Source organism: Quercus lobata, chromosome 10 (genome assembly GCF_001633185.2).
Source record: "Quercus lobata isolate SW786 chromosome 10, ValleyOak3.0 Primary Assembly, whole genome shotgun sequence".
Taxonomy (NCBI): Eukaryota; Viridiplantae; Streptophyta; class Magnoliopsida; order Fagales; family Fagaceae; genus Quercus; species Quercus lobata.
In genome coordinates, this window is record NC_044913.1 from 57,603,120 (window position 1) to 57,617,723 (window position 14,604).

The 14,604-nt window shown below is 33.4% G+C and overlaps 1 protein-coding gene across 1 annotated transcript; it reads left to right on the top strand.

Annotated features, from left to right (window-relative positions):
• Nucleotides 1-6,307: 6,307 nt before the first annotated feature.
• Nucleotides 6,308-8,732, top strand: LOC115966047 (2-oxoglutarate-dependent dioxygenase AOP3-like). Its single transcript, XM_031085384.1, has 3 exons — nucleotides 6,308-6,708; nucleotides 6,896-7,217; nucleotides 8,267-8,732. Exons 1-3 carry the CDS (start codon nucleotides 6,344-6,346, stop codon nucleotides 8,510-8,512), a joined length of 933 nt encoding a protein of 310 aa, XP_030941244.1. The 5' UTR covers nucleotides 6,308-6,343; the 3' UTR covers nucleotides 8,513-8,732.
• The last annotated feature ends 5,872 nt before the right edge of the window (nucleotides 8,733-14,604 follow it).

Consider the following 14,604-nt stretch of genomic DNA (forward strand, 5'->3'; position numbering starts at 1 on the left):
TCCACTTTCTTATGGCTAGCTTCTCTCCAAAAGTGGCCAAATGTTGTCCACTTTCTTATAGACTCACTAAAAGTGGTCAACATTTGGCCACTTTTAGTGAGAATCCAATTAAAAAAGTGGACAAAATGCTGTTTAAGTTTCCACTTTTTCTTAATAATTAAACTTATTCAAAATAATCAGTGGCGACTCCAGGAATTTTGTCCAGGATATTCCTATTTTACTTTGAAAAAATTTTGGGCTATTTCAATCTATTTCGAGTGTTTCGGGACGTTTCGGTAAATGCTGACCGAAATTTAAGATTTGGCCAGTATGAAGTTTGTGCTTTAAAAAAAAAAAATGTTCTTAAAACCAAAACAAATTTGCATTTTGTACACCGAAAAACCTCAAAAGGAAAAAAAAAATGAAAAGAAAATAAATGAACAAAGGTAGCTATACAATAAACTATAAGTTCATTTGAAATATTAATAAAATTATTAATTATTGTTATTTAGTTGTTTTATTAATTTTTTTGTCTTTTATAAACTATAATTTGTTATATTGTTATTTTATTAATTATTAATTATTATTTAGCCTAACATAATTTAATTTGTTTATCTTTTATAATGTATTGATTAATTAAATTATTTATTATTAGGATCATGAGCCAACTGTCAATCAAAAAATTTCACAATCACAAATTACAATAACATTACACTAAAAGACAATATCTAACCAACTCACCAACACAAACACCAACACCAACACACACCAACCAACGGATAAGAATCATAAGATAAAACCAAATTTAAAAAGTCAAAAAATATGCAAAATATTAATAAACTTAAAAGCTTCAGCCAATCACAGTTCAGAGTTACTCCTCACAGTTCAAATAAAGATTTAAAGTCACTCTTAAAGAATAAAGAGAGAGAGAGACAAAGACAGAGCTTCATCTCATTTCAGATTTCAGATAGAGAGAGAGAGAGAGAGAGTGAGATTGGACCGATCACAGTTCAGAGTTACTCCAATGAGCGACGATGTGCTTTGGACTGATCTTCGATGAGGGGCGAGTTGAGTCGGGCGACGATGTGCTGGAGTCTGGACTGCGACAGGACCGATCTAACTGCTAAGGGGAGGCGTTGCTCACTTGCTCTGTTGCTTTGTTTTTTAGGTTTGCTTTAGCTTTAGTGATTTCTGGTGTACTGATTAACTGATTTGAGGTTTTTGATTTAGTGATTTGCTCTGTATTGGGGTTTTGGTTTTTTTTTTTTTTTTTTTTTTTTTTAATCCGTGGGTTTGCTTCTTTGTAATCTGTTGGGCTCTGTTGGGCTTGCCGTGGGCTTGATGTTGGGCTGGCCGTCCGTTGTTTTGCTCTGTTACAATTTTTTTTTTTTAATAATTTGAGGGTGTTCTTATTATTATTATTTTTTTTTTGAGGGTGTTCCTTTTTTTTTGTTGAGGGTGTTCCTATATATATATATATATTTTTAAGGGTAAACAAATAAAAAAATTTTAATTATTATATATTAAAAAAAAAAAATTTCAAGTCAGGGTGTTCCTGGGAACACCCTGACCATAACGTGGCGCCGCCACTGAAAATAATAATAATTAATCTTGCAATCTCACAATTTATAATTTAAAAAAAAAAAAACTGCAATAATACACAAAACTTGTGGATTAGTTCTCCACTGGGTTCATGGGACGTGATATACCGGTATTAGTTACCACTGGGTTCAACCATTTTTTTTTTTTTTAGGATTACATTGCTTATACAATATCTATATCTATACTATTATTTAAAGAGTTTCCCCTGTTTGGATTCCTCGTTTTGGGTGCCCAAAGTACCCTCATCCTATTCCCTTACAAGTTTTAAACCATCGAGGATAAATATGTAAAAAAAACTGCCAACTATTGTCCTAAATTTTAGTTTTTCAAAAAGAAAACTACTAATTATTCAGCATGTTTAATTTATTTAAGGGGTTTCCCCTGTTTAGATTCCTCATTTTGGATGCCCAAAGTACCCTCATCCTATTCCCTTACAAGTTTTAAACCAGCAAGGATAAATATGTAAAAAAAACTACCAACTATTGTCCTAAATTTTAGTTTTTCAGAAAGAAAACTACTAATTATTCAGCATGTTCAATTTAAGATAACTGTGAATTACTATCTTAACTCCCACAAACAAAAATGCCCAGAAAAAAGGAGCCCACTCTCTCGGACATAAACACAAACTCAATGAATAGTGCACTCTCCTAATTCTTCAATTTTCTTCTAAAAAAAAAAAAATCTTCACTTTTGACAAAAATTTCCTCATTCTCTCTCATGTTGGCCATCCTTATTATTTCCTCTTCATTAGATTAATGACCACTACAATGATGGTGAGTGTTTTGATCCAATTTTTTTCTACATATTTTTTAGACATTGTCTATTGGCATTTCTGTTTTTGGGATTTTAGCATAACAAGAGATCAACGTGATGAGAGTATGTTATATTTTGTCAAATTTCTCAACAGTGGTGGGTCTCTTATCCTATTAACACATATATCTCCTTTGCACATTGTTGAGGGCCATTTGTGAGAGCCTAGGCAGACAGAAAGAAAGCCCAATAATAAGGGCAACAAGGAATTGACAAAATAGATAGCAAAAAACCATTAGGCCCAAGCGGTAGGAATAATGGATCACAGGCCCAACAAATAAACAAATGGGTCTTGAAGAGGCAAGTAGGCTCAAAGAAGCCTGGAAAGAAAGAAATGGCATCCCATGGGCAATGTATGAGGTAGAAAAACGAGAAAGGGCTGCCGCAGGCCCAAGGCAATGCAAACTAAGAGAGTAAGGGGTTTATGGCAGGTCCATGAACCCCAAAGATGAGAATAAGGTCATTGGGCTAGGGAAGCCCAATGAAATTAGTAAAAAACCCATGGGAGTATGGAATTAGCAAATGGGCCGAGGAAGCCCAAAGAAAGTAAACGGGTTGTGGATGCCCAAAGGAAAGCCCAAAGGGACATAGGAGCTCATAAGTAAAAGCAAAACAGTGGCCATGACAAACCACTGAGAGAAGGAATAAACGACTGGCCCAAAAGAAGCCCAACAGGATTAAGTTATTACGGCAGTAATAACAGTACAACGTTGCAAGAAATAAAGAAAACCAAAAGTGGGCCAAAGAAATGTAAGGCCCATCATCAGACAAAGTCCAGCTCTTGAATGAAGTGGGAAAACAAAGAAAAGCCCACATAAGAGGTCAAAAAACACGGACGACGAGCCTTCAGATCACGGCAGACGCATGAGCAGCAGACAGATTTTTGGACATATTTGAAAGGAAAGCACACGCAAGGCCCAGACACCACCAACCTGTACCCAGCCAATATGGGACGTGGTGGGGTCATGGGCCAAAGGTAAGAGGTAAAAGGGGTATGGTTTGGTGGTGGGGAGAGGGGAAAAGACTTATTTTGCGGCTCCTGCCCAAGCCCTTTTGGGAGGTACATACTGCTGGGATGACAGACCACCCAAAAGAGGCAAGGTTGAGGGGCGAACCGTTAGGTGCATGCCTTGAGGGAAAGAGAGAGAAAGCATTTATACCATGGCAGGTAAGAGTGCTACGGTGGACTGACGAATGAAACAAACTTGCCTTTGTCTGGCAAGGGTGAGTATCACACAGACTTGGTGGTCGGCAAGTATGCCCAGACTAGACAAAGGCGGTTAAGGGGCAAAGTGGTAAAACATTGGCCACTGCAAGCACTATAAAAGGACCCTTGCCGTGCCCTGAAAAAAGGATCGAAAAACAGAGGATATTTACGGACTAAAAAAAAAGCAGAGTAAAAGAAAACAAGAGAAAGAAAAGGAAAAAAGATAAGAGAGAAAACAGAGGAAAGAAGAGAGAAAACAGAGGAAAGAAGAGAGGAAATTGAGGAAAAAAGAGAGATAACACAATGGGCATGCACTAGTAGGTCAATTTCCCTCTCTCCCCCTTCAAATCCTGCTCTCTTCCAAAACATAACAAGGATTCCTTTTGGGCAATAACCATTCAGGTTCGACTCCCTCAAAGCCATTAATCCCCACGACAGGATCTTTTCCTGGGAGATTATTTGCATTGAGAAGAGGCGTTCTCCCCTCTTTGGTTTTGCTTCGGCGGACCAAACTTAAAACTTGATTTATGCCCATTCTTGATTAGTTCATATTATTTTCTTTCTCCTTTACTTTCTCTGTAAATGAAATTATCACGACTGTAATCATGTTTTATAAGTAGGGATTACTTGGCCATTTTATTTAAATAGTCAGAGTACTCTGTTTTGCTATTATTATTATATCTGTCTGCCGTAACTCATCTGAAATAATTCTGCTTGCCGTAAGCCTACTTCTGGCAGACGAGGCATAGTTTGTGCACAAACCGGCCCAAGTTGAGTTACAGTTGGACCGGTCCCAACTCTCTTATTTAGAAACATTCGGGCCCATTACCGTAGGAGGCAGCCTAGCCCCACTTTAACCACAAAAAAGGCCCCTACACACATTCTGTCCATTGGTGAGGTGTTGGCTGTGTAACTATGATTCTATTGTTCGAAATTGTTTGATAGTTGTCCTAATTGTTACTGCATTTTTTGATGCAGCCACGCAGAACACACTTAATGATACATCAAGTAGGGAATTACCAGGGCTACTAAGGTAAGTTACTACTTATTGTATGAATTGGCCTTATTTACAATGTTGTTTGATGTTGAATGTTGTGCCTACTTGATGGTAAAATAATATTATTTTGTGAATTTGGAATTTTTTTTTAATTTTATTTTATTTAAAATCTCCTTGCTGCTATTCTGCTTTTTCTGCTCACGGCCATACAAACTCTATGGCCTGCAAAGTTCATATTAGATGTGGATCACTTTATCTTTTCTTTTTAGTTGTTACCCTTTTGAATAAGAGGTTAACTTATGATTATCCCTAACATTAGGAAGTCTTTTGAGTGTGTTAGTGTTGGAATTGGGTCAGATAAGCATAGTGCTTATCTATATCCGCTTAATTGTATGGTGCCTAGGATTTCCGGGTTGGTAAAGGAGAGGAGGGATTTTTTGTTTTGTGTTAGTGAAGATGTAAAAAGGAAGGATTTTTGGGGTTCTATTTTGAAGGCTTGCTGTGAGGTTACCTAAGGAATAGTATCTAAGTACTGTACCTAAATCTTGCTCTTCAATAATTTAAACCTCACATGAAGTGATTGTTATCTAACAAATTGTTGTAAAAAATTTCTTTTGTAACATAAATTATATTTATCATTTGTATAATTCTATGTAAAATTCAATTTATATTTTTTTATAGTAATTGTTAATTTACTATTCTATAAAAAATGTTACGTACCTTTTCTCAGTTTTAAGGATAGTTGATATCTTTGAAATTTAGACTATTTTTAAATTTTGTTATGGATGTGCAATAAGTGGCTAACTTTTAGGATTAAAACACTACATTTTAGGATTGAAATTGAATCATTTACTGTAAAAGAAATATATTTGAAATTTAAACTTTTTTAACTTTTGTTATGGATGTGTAGTAAGTGGATAACTTTTAGGATTAAAACAGTACATGTAGTTATCCACAAATGTGTATTATTTTTAAACTTTGAATTTGAAAAAAAAAAAATGGTGGTCGGGTAGTGTTTTCTAGATAGAATGTGGGATTTAAAAAAAAAATAGTTTAATTCAAAATTTTTGTACTTTTTCTTTTTTAACTTTTTATTATGGATGTGTACTACATTACTAAATTTTAGGATTAAAACATTACATTTTAGGATTAAATTCAACTTGATCACTGTCATAAATAAATATGGTGAGTATTATGTGTGATGAAATAATTTTTCATCACACTCCTAGAAATCTCAAATTATAATAAATGCTCTAAATTAATCTTTACTCAAAAAATAGAAGAGCCTCGCGCGTTCTCAGAGGCTAATTATATAAGAAAGGAAGAGTTTGAAACCCGTTAAATTATTTAATTTGATATGGTTTCGAGAAGTGACAGAGGACTACGGAGTTTTCGCAAGCAAGCAGTATGAGTCTTTGCTGACAGGTCGCCGTTGTTCCAGGATGAGTCAAGCGGTTAAGCGAAGTGCTTGATAAGTGATAAGATTAGACATGGAAAATGTTGTTTGGTTACTAGTTTTTCCTATCCATGCGAAAATAGTGTATATTTGTTGACTAGATTACCCAGGTCTTGTATGCCAATCAACGCCGGTTCTGTTAATTAGTTAATCACAGCTGTGATCATTTTTACCAATTCTCAATCTTTGACCACTGACATCTATAAATAACACAGCATAGCATTGCATTGCATTGCATACCAATGCATTGCACAGTTTTGCCTTCGCAACCCTCAAAACACAAGTCAAAATCATGGCTACCAAAACACAAGCCAAGATTCCAGTTGTTGATCTCTACGACTTGGACCTGAAACCTGGTACAAAAACATGGTTCTCAGCTCGCAAAGATGTTTGCCGTGCACTTGAAGAATACGGTTGTTTTGTAGCGGAGATTAGCAATAAAATTCCTTCAGAGCTTCACAACGCAATCTCTAGCTCATTTGCAAAGTTGTTTGAGTTCCCCACAGAAACCAAAATGAAATTCACTTCTGAAAGGCCTTTCCATGGCTATTTCTCTTCTCCTAAGTACGAACGCCTGGTGATTGATAATGCAACCTCCACAGATGTAACTGAAGAGTTTACCAATATCTTCTGGCCCAATGGGAATCATCATGTCCGGTGATAATCTAATCGAAATCTTATCTTCTTATTCTATTTTTAACTATAAGAAAATAATAAAATCACTGTATTCTCTAATAGCTTATGTTTTTTTTTTCTTCTGCTTTTATTTATTTATTTACTTAAAATTTTTAAGACTATGTACAACGTAACAGTAACACTTTTTGATGTGTTTTCTCTTGGTTAGCGAAAGTGCTGATTCATATGTGAAGCTGATGGCGGAATTAGATAAAATGGTGACAAAAATGGTATTTGAAAATTATGGCGTGGGGGATTACTATAACTCTCACATGGAATCAACTACTCACAGTTTCGGCATTATAAAATATAATGAACCTCAGAAAACTGGGAGCAAAAATGGCCTTGACAACCACACGGACAAGCACTTTACCACCATACTTCACCAAAATCGTGTAAAGGGTTTGGAGATAAAAACAAAGGATGATGAATGGATTGATTTTGATCCCTCCCCTTCATCCTTTATATTCTTGGCAGGTGATGGACTCCAGGTGGGCAATTACTATACGCAAATTATGGTTTAAATTGCTTGCTCTTGCAAAATTGCTATAGATATTCCTCTCTTTATTTATTAATTTCTTTTCACTATCCTATGTAGGAATATTTAAGAATAAGAGAGTCACACAAAAAAAATTTAATTCTATTGATGGAAAATCAATAAAAAATAAGGAAGCATAATGTATAGAATGTAGTGTTGAATATATATATATATTTTTTTTTGAGAAAGTAGTGTTGAATATTTAGTATTGAATTGGATGAGTAATATTTGTAGTTTTTCACGTTTAATTCAATATATTATTAGTTTTAGTTAGTTTAATTGTTAAAATCCATTATTATCCAATAAGGGCTTGAGATAAAATATTCACCATAACAAAAATAAATTGACATTCCAAACCGATAATAAAGTGCAAGGTTGCTATAGGTTCAAAATTTATAATATTTATAAACAAATAAAATAAATTCAAATATGTTAGATCTTTTAATTACGAATTTTTTGTGATATATTAAAATAAGTCTATAATTTAAACTATGAAGGATTATGATTAGTTTTATTAGATAAATTGTCAGAAGTTGGTATTTATCGTATCTTGTTGGAAAATAGCCTTGTGAATTCATAAGCGGACAATAAATAAAGATTAATCATAGTTTTCCAAATTACTTATTATAAGCTACCCAAATTTCAAGGTCTAGATTTTCTTCACGGAAAACTTTACTTTTTCTCACTCCTCTTAACCAAAATAGAGAGGTAAGATCAAGGTGAATGTTCAGTTACTCGATTCGTTAGCTCCGAACATAGAACTTTTTTGGAAATTAGAGAAAATAATTACTCCATCATTCTACTTTGTTACAAAACTACGTAAATTTGGAAGTAGATTGTTAATTTATTGTTTTGTCTTAATGGTGTGATCAATTTAAGTATTTTCGCAATCTATATCAACTCCGGTTAATTTAGCTTTCCAATATTGTACCAATATTTTATGATATGCTTTACAAGATCGTATTCAATGGAATTGATGGATGCGTGTTTTGCTTGACCAAGGTATGGAGCAATGATAGGATAAAAGCTTGCATGCATCGAGTTTTGTTGGCTGAAAATCTTGAGACAAGATATTCACTTGGGTTGTTTTCGCACAACAATAAAACGATATGTGTGCCAGAAGAATTAGTCGATGAAGAGCATCCCTTACACTACAAGCCAATAAATCTTCGTGATTATGCTCAAGAACAAAACAGACTAGTCGCTTATGGAAAAGAACTTTCTCTCGAAGTCTTTTGTGGTGTTTAAACTCTCAGTCCAAAAAGACGCATCTCTCGGTTGTTTTTTCAATGTAGTGTGTGGTCACTTATATGGTGACTTTGGTTTCTTCAAATTTCAAAAGCGTGTAGAAGAAGTGTCTATTTATTGCTTTATTTATAATTTGGCATATGGTTATTTTCCTTTAAAGGGATTTCAATAAGAGTAATGATAACATAAAAATTTATGTACTCAATATTACTCATAAATAAATATTTGCGATATCAAGAACTTGATGATTTTAATCATGACATAATTGGTTTCCTTACAAGTTTTTTGCATGTCTTTTCTTTTTAATTCTAATCTTGCTCACAGAAGTGTCTGTTCATATTTTTCTATCACAAGTGTCTGTTGATATTTTTCATTAGAACTTTTAAAGGGCTTTCAATAAGAATATATGTATGAATAAAATTATGTACGGGATGTTGCTCATAAATAAATGTCTTTTGAAATCAAGAACTTGATGATTACGTGAATTTAATTATCACATGTTAAATATTAGCATTGATATAACTGACGAATATCGACGTAAAGGTCGTCTAGATGAAAGACGACCTTAGCCATGTTCGTGACAAGAGCTGGGAACAAGATTCTGTCAACATGCGTCACCTTCATGGACGAAGCAGACCACTACTCATTAAAGTACAGATAAATGTCCACAGTACAGCTATGAACCAATAATTGCACCGTAACAATTACTAGCATAATGATTGTCCAACGGCTATCCGTTATACCATTAAGGAAATCATCAGTGTTAATCAATGCTGCGTTACTCTCAGGAGAAAAATGTCCGGAAGCAGTATTAATAGACATAACTACACCAGCTCAAAACAAACTATAAAAAGGTAAAGGGAACTCAGGTAAAGAGACATAAAAATAAAAATAAAAATTACCAGAGAGAGAGAAAGAACAGTGAGAAGTTTATTCTGAGAACTCATAATCTGACTTTAGCATCGGAGTATTCTCAGCTGGCATTACGCCAGCTAAATATTCCTTTGCTTTTTCTTGTCTTGACCACAGGTCTCGGAGGTCGTCCATCGGCATTGACAGGGAACATACTGATGAGGTCCATTTTTGGCTTCATCAATAACCGTGTTGAATATGTTAGAATATATAGGGATGAGAGAAGCATAAAATATAAATCACAAGAACATGAAGTTTACATATTTCAGCCTAACGGCCTACGTCTAAGGAGGAAACCCTTATTGTGGCGTTTGGTACGGAGTAATGTTTTAGGATTCCCAGTAATGTTTAAAGATTCCCGTGTTTAGTTGCAAATTATGCTAGAGAATCAAATGCTAGGGGAATCTAGATTCCCTCCTTAAACCCCTCTCAGTAGGAATGTGAATTCCCTTTAAAATATGTGGGTATCCAGATTCCCAAACTTAAAGGAAATTGTATTTTTTTTATAAATTGACAATTTTAACCCTTTTTCCTTATCATTTAGACAATTAAGATAAAATATAAAACAAATCATCAATATCTTTTCCCTTATCTTTATCTTTTCCTGCCAAAATAACATAAACAGGATAGACAACTTTGATGATATATTCTTTAACAAAGTTCTATTTAGGTTTCACTTGTTGGAAAAAAAAAATGGTTTGAAGGGGGCCCTCCATTATTGCCAGGTATTCACTTTTACTATTGTATGTGTGTTGCTCAACAAATTATTAATATTTTTTTTTCATTATTTATTTAAAGGAGGATTTTTTTTTTTTTTTTTTTTAAGGGTTTGGTAGTTTACATTCAAATCTAAGGATAGAATGAGAAAAATAAATAATTCATTTAAGATTCCTAGGAATAAACCAAACATTATCATCTCACATTCCTAGGAATATTAAGAGATTTCCAGTGAAACCAAACATAGGAATAACTACATTCCTAGGCATCTAGATTGCAAGGAATCATATTCCTAGGAATCTGGATGCCAGGAGTAATGTGGATTCTCCCGTACCAAACGCCACATTAAGGGTTACAACTTTAATATATGAGAGTGTAATACAAATCAAGTGTTACAATGAACTATAACATGGGTATATATAATAGACTAAACCCTAAACTAATAGATTTCTAGTACAAGTAGGAGACTTGTTTTCAGCACAATGTATGATTAGGCTTGGGCCTATTACATTGGGTTAATATAACATTATTGATTTTTTAACCATTTTTTTTCATGTCTTTTTTTTTTTTTTAATTTTAATTTGTATGATGATACTTAAAAGGTTTCAAAATGATGCTAATAATGATACAATGGATGGATAATGTTGAAGATTAACTTATACCACGTTAAAAATGATAAAATATAGATGTCAAATTAAATTTGACCCAAAAAAATAGAAAAAAAGAAGTAGAAGTATAAAACAGAGAATACAAAAAAATAGTGAACATGAAACCTTAAAAGGGCTACATCTTTATTATATAAAAGTGTAGTACAAATCATGTGTTACAATAAGCCCAACATGGGTATATATTATATATATTAGGCTAAACCCTATGGCTAATAGACTTTTAGTACAAGTATTAGACTTGGCTTGCACAAAAAGTAGGATTAGGCTTGGCTAATATATTGTGTAAGCCAAGTCTCCTACTTGTACTAGAAATCTATAAATTATAGGATTTAGCATATTATATTGGAATAATATATATATATATATATATATCTAATAGATAATAAATTTGGTCCATCCACATGCATGGTTTTTTCTCTTTACATCATTATATGGACTCAATTTGTTGTAGAATTTTACACTCCAAAGCCTAAACACCAACAATGACTCACAACTTGTACTTGGATAAAGACATTGTTAAGTTCAAAAACTTAAAAATGACAGAGTTTACATTCTTAGAGCATTCCCATCAAGGGAGTCAAAATTTTTAGCATTTACCATCTCAAAACACTATTTTTTAGCTTTTAACACCTCACTTTATAATACATCATACATCAAAGATTCTATTTTTTTTTCCACTTCATTTAATTTTTTTATTTTTTTATTCTCTGTATGTTTCTTTCTCTCTTCTTTCTCTCTCTTCTTATCTGTGTCTCTCCCTTTCTTTGAAAACCCACCACTTTCTTTGCAAACCCACACCCACAGCTAGCTGCTGCTAGCCACCACCATCAAAAACAAAAAGAAAAATCAAACCACCTGCCAATGCCACCATAGCTACAACAACTGTCACTGTCTCCACCACCCACAAGCTCATCACCATTCACCACCGACAACCAGAAAAAGAAAAAGAAAAACAACCCTCCAAAATCACAACCTCATCACCACCAATAATCGAAAAAAGAAAAAGAAAAAGAAAAACAACCCACCAAAATCACAAACCCAAACCCACAACCTTATCACCACCAACAATCGGAAAAGGAAAAAGAAAAACAACCACCAAGAGAGAGCAAAAGCACAACAATGCCATCGCTTATGGCCTAAACCATACTTGCGAGTGAGGCAGCGAGTGAATCGGCTTGGTCAGAGTCAAGTGAGGTGGCCAGCCACCAGCCACCACAATTCCAACGACCACTACGCCAATCAAAGACCCATGCCAATCGACTCGATGACCCACGCCGAACTCTTAGCCCATGACCCACGCCGATCTCCCCTTAACACTACTGCCCACGCCGATCAGAGACCCATGAACCTACCAAGTCACAAAATTAAATTACCCTGCTAAAATCAAAACACAGAACCCAGACCCATGAAATTGAACCACACTACCCAGACCCATGAAACCAAACCCACAAAATCAAATAACCCCGCCGTCAAGCTCTACCTCCATATCAGCGGCAACACTCCGAAGGCGAAGTGGATTTCGTGTCCAGTGGTGTTTGGGCTTTGAAGTTCTCAACCGATGAACCTTGAAGGGGAGGAGCTCAAATTGTGAAAGAGAGAGAAACAAAAGTTATGGGAAAGAGAGAAGAGGAAAGTGAGAGAGGAGAGAGAAGAAAGAAGAGAAAAATAAAAAAGAAAAAGAAAAAGTGACCGTTGGGAATAAAAAAAAAATATTTAGTTTAACATATATGTTACAGTGAGCTATTATTGATAACAGCTCACTGTAGCTGTGTGTAAAAATTTTTGGCATTTGAATTTGATGTAGTAGGTATTTTTGTGTGTTGGTGGTAAAATTTAGCTTTTAGCATTTTTAGCATCCTTAATGGGAATGCTCTTATGATTTAAACTCTCATTAATCGCATATTCTACTGTTTGATTGTCATGTAAATAGAAAATATAAAATGATCGGAGTTTTTTTTTCTTTTTTCTTTTTTTTGTAATTTGGATGTAACCAGAATTTGTAAAGTCCTTGTATATAATATTGTTATCAACTGATTAAAAAATTGTAATGATACAGAATATTGACTAATTGACTAGACTTTTTTTTTTTTTTTTAATAAAACTAATTGACTAGACTTGAATCAAAATAACCCATTAAAAAATATGTTAAAATAAACCACATTCGTAAAATTATTCAAACAAAATTATTAGGCAGTGTTATTGCACATTAGTGTGTGCAAATACACTGCCCTAATGCACTAAAATTAAGAACGTGTAAAATATGCCATGTGCATTAGTTTTTCCCTTTTCAAGTGAAATCCGAAGATTATTATTTAGTGCTTTTTCTGATGATAATTTTGGAGTTTGGCATTATTTAATGAAGGACAACGTTTGTTGTAGCCTAGGGCTACAATTTCATTCAATATTTTTTTTATTAAATTTGAATTTTGACAAATCCACCATTCGATTCATGCTGGCAAAATTTTCAAACAATCAAATATCGATAATTATGTCATCAATCAATTGTTTAAATTGCAAGTTTATGTAGTATGAAATTCTACATAAAAAATAAATTTATGGATTATATAGTAAATAACATCCGGTTGACACAAAATTTGATATATGTGTTAAGAGAGTAAAAAACATGTAATCCAACGGTTAAATTTCCAAAATTTGTAACAATGCTAAATTTTTTAAAAGGAAGGTGTAGCCTTAGGCTACAACCAAACTTATAGCCAAATTTTGTCCGTTAAAGAATTAATGCTTATATAAATGTGCAGCTAGATTTCTGAATTTTAGTCAACCATATTTAATGCTTTTTTTTAGAAGAATATTATTTAATGCTTTTTCTAATGATAATTTTGGAGTTCGGCATTATTAAAGAACCAATTGCTAACTCGTACTATGCACGAGGTTAGTAAATAAAAATTAAATATATTTATTTTATTCAAACATACATTTATATGAAAATGAAAGAAATTAAATTAAAATATAACTGTATGCAAACTGCTGGAGGAAGATAACAATATTTTGAATTTGTACCACTTCTTGAATCAAAGCCATACAAAAATCTTTGCCTAGAAAGCAACAACAATTTCATATAAAAATGTGCAATATATGCAAACTACAGCAAGTGGAAAAGAAATATAACTATGCAATAATACATTTTTTGCATTTAGATCCAACAGGGAAAAAAATCCCTTGAAGATGCAAAGCCTTGGCATATGATATCTATAAAATGAACTTTTATTAACCTAAGCAAAGCAGATCAGACACTTTTTTCTTTTTGAGAAGATAGAGCAGAGCAGAGCAAACCTGGTCTTTGCAATTGGGTACACACTAAATGAGCAGAGCGGACATTTTTTTTTTTTAGAAGATAGAGCAGACCTGGTCTGCCCTTTGCAATTGGGTACGCACTAAAAGTATGAGCAGATCAAACCCTTTTTTTAGAAGATAGAGCAGCGCAAAGCAGACCTGGTCTGCCCTTTGCAATTGAGTATGCACTAAAAGTATGAGCAGAGCAGACCTTTTTTTTAGAACCCCATACCTGATAATATACATACATATTTAAGAAAGTCTAAAAATAAACATAATTTTCATTTAAATAAAATACAATCTATAAATATATATATCAACAAATTACAATAATTAAATATTCATTATCTTTAAAATGAACATATAGGTATTTTAACAATTATCTTAATAAATAAATGTGAAAAAATTGAGTTATGAAGTATTGTATATTACTATTTTATATTTCATACCAAAAAAAAATTATATATGACTCCCCCAAAGATAAATTTCTAGCTCCACCAC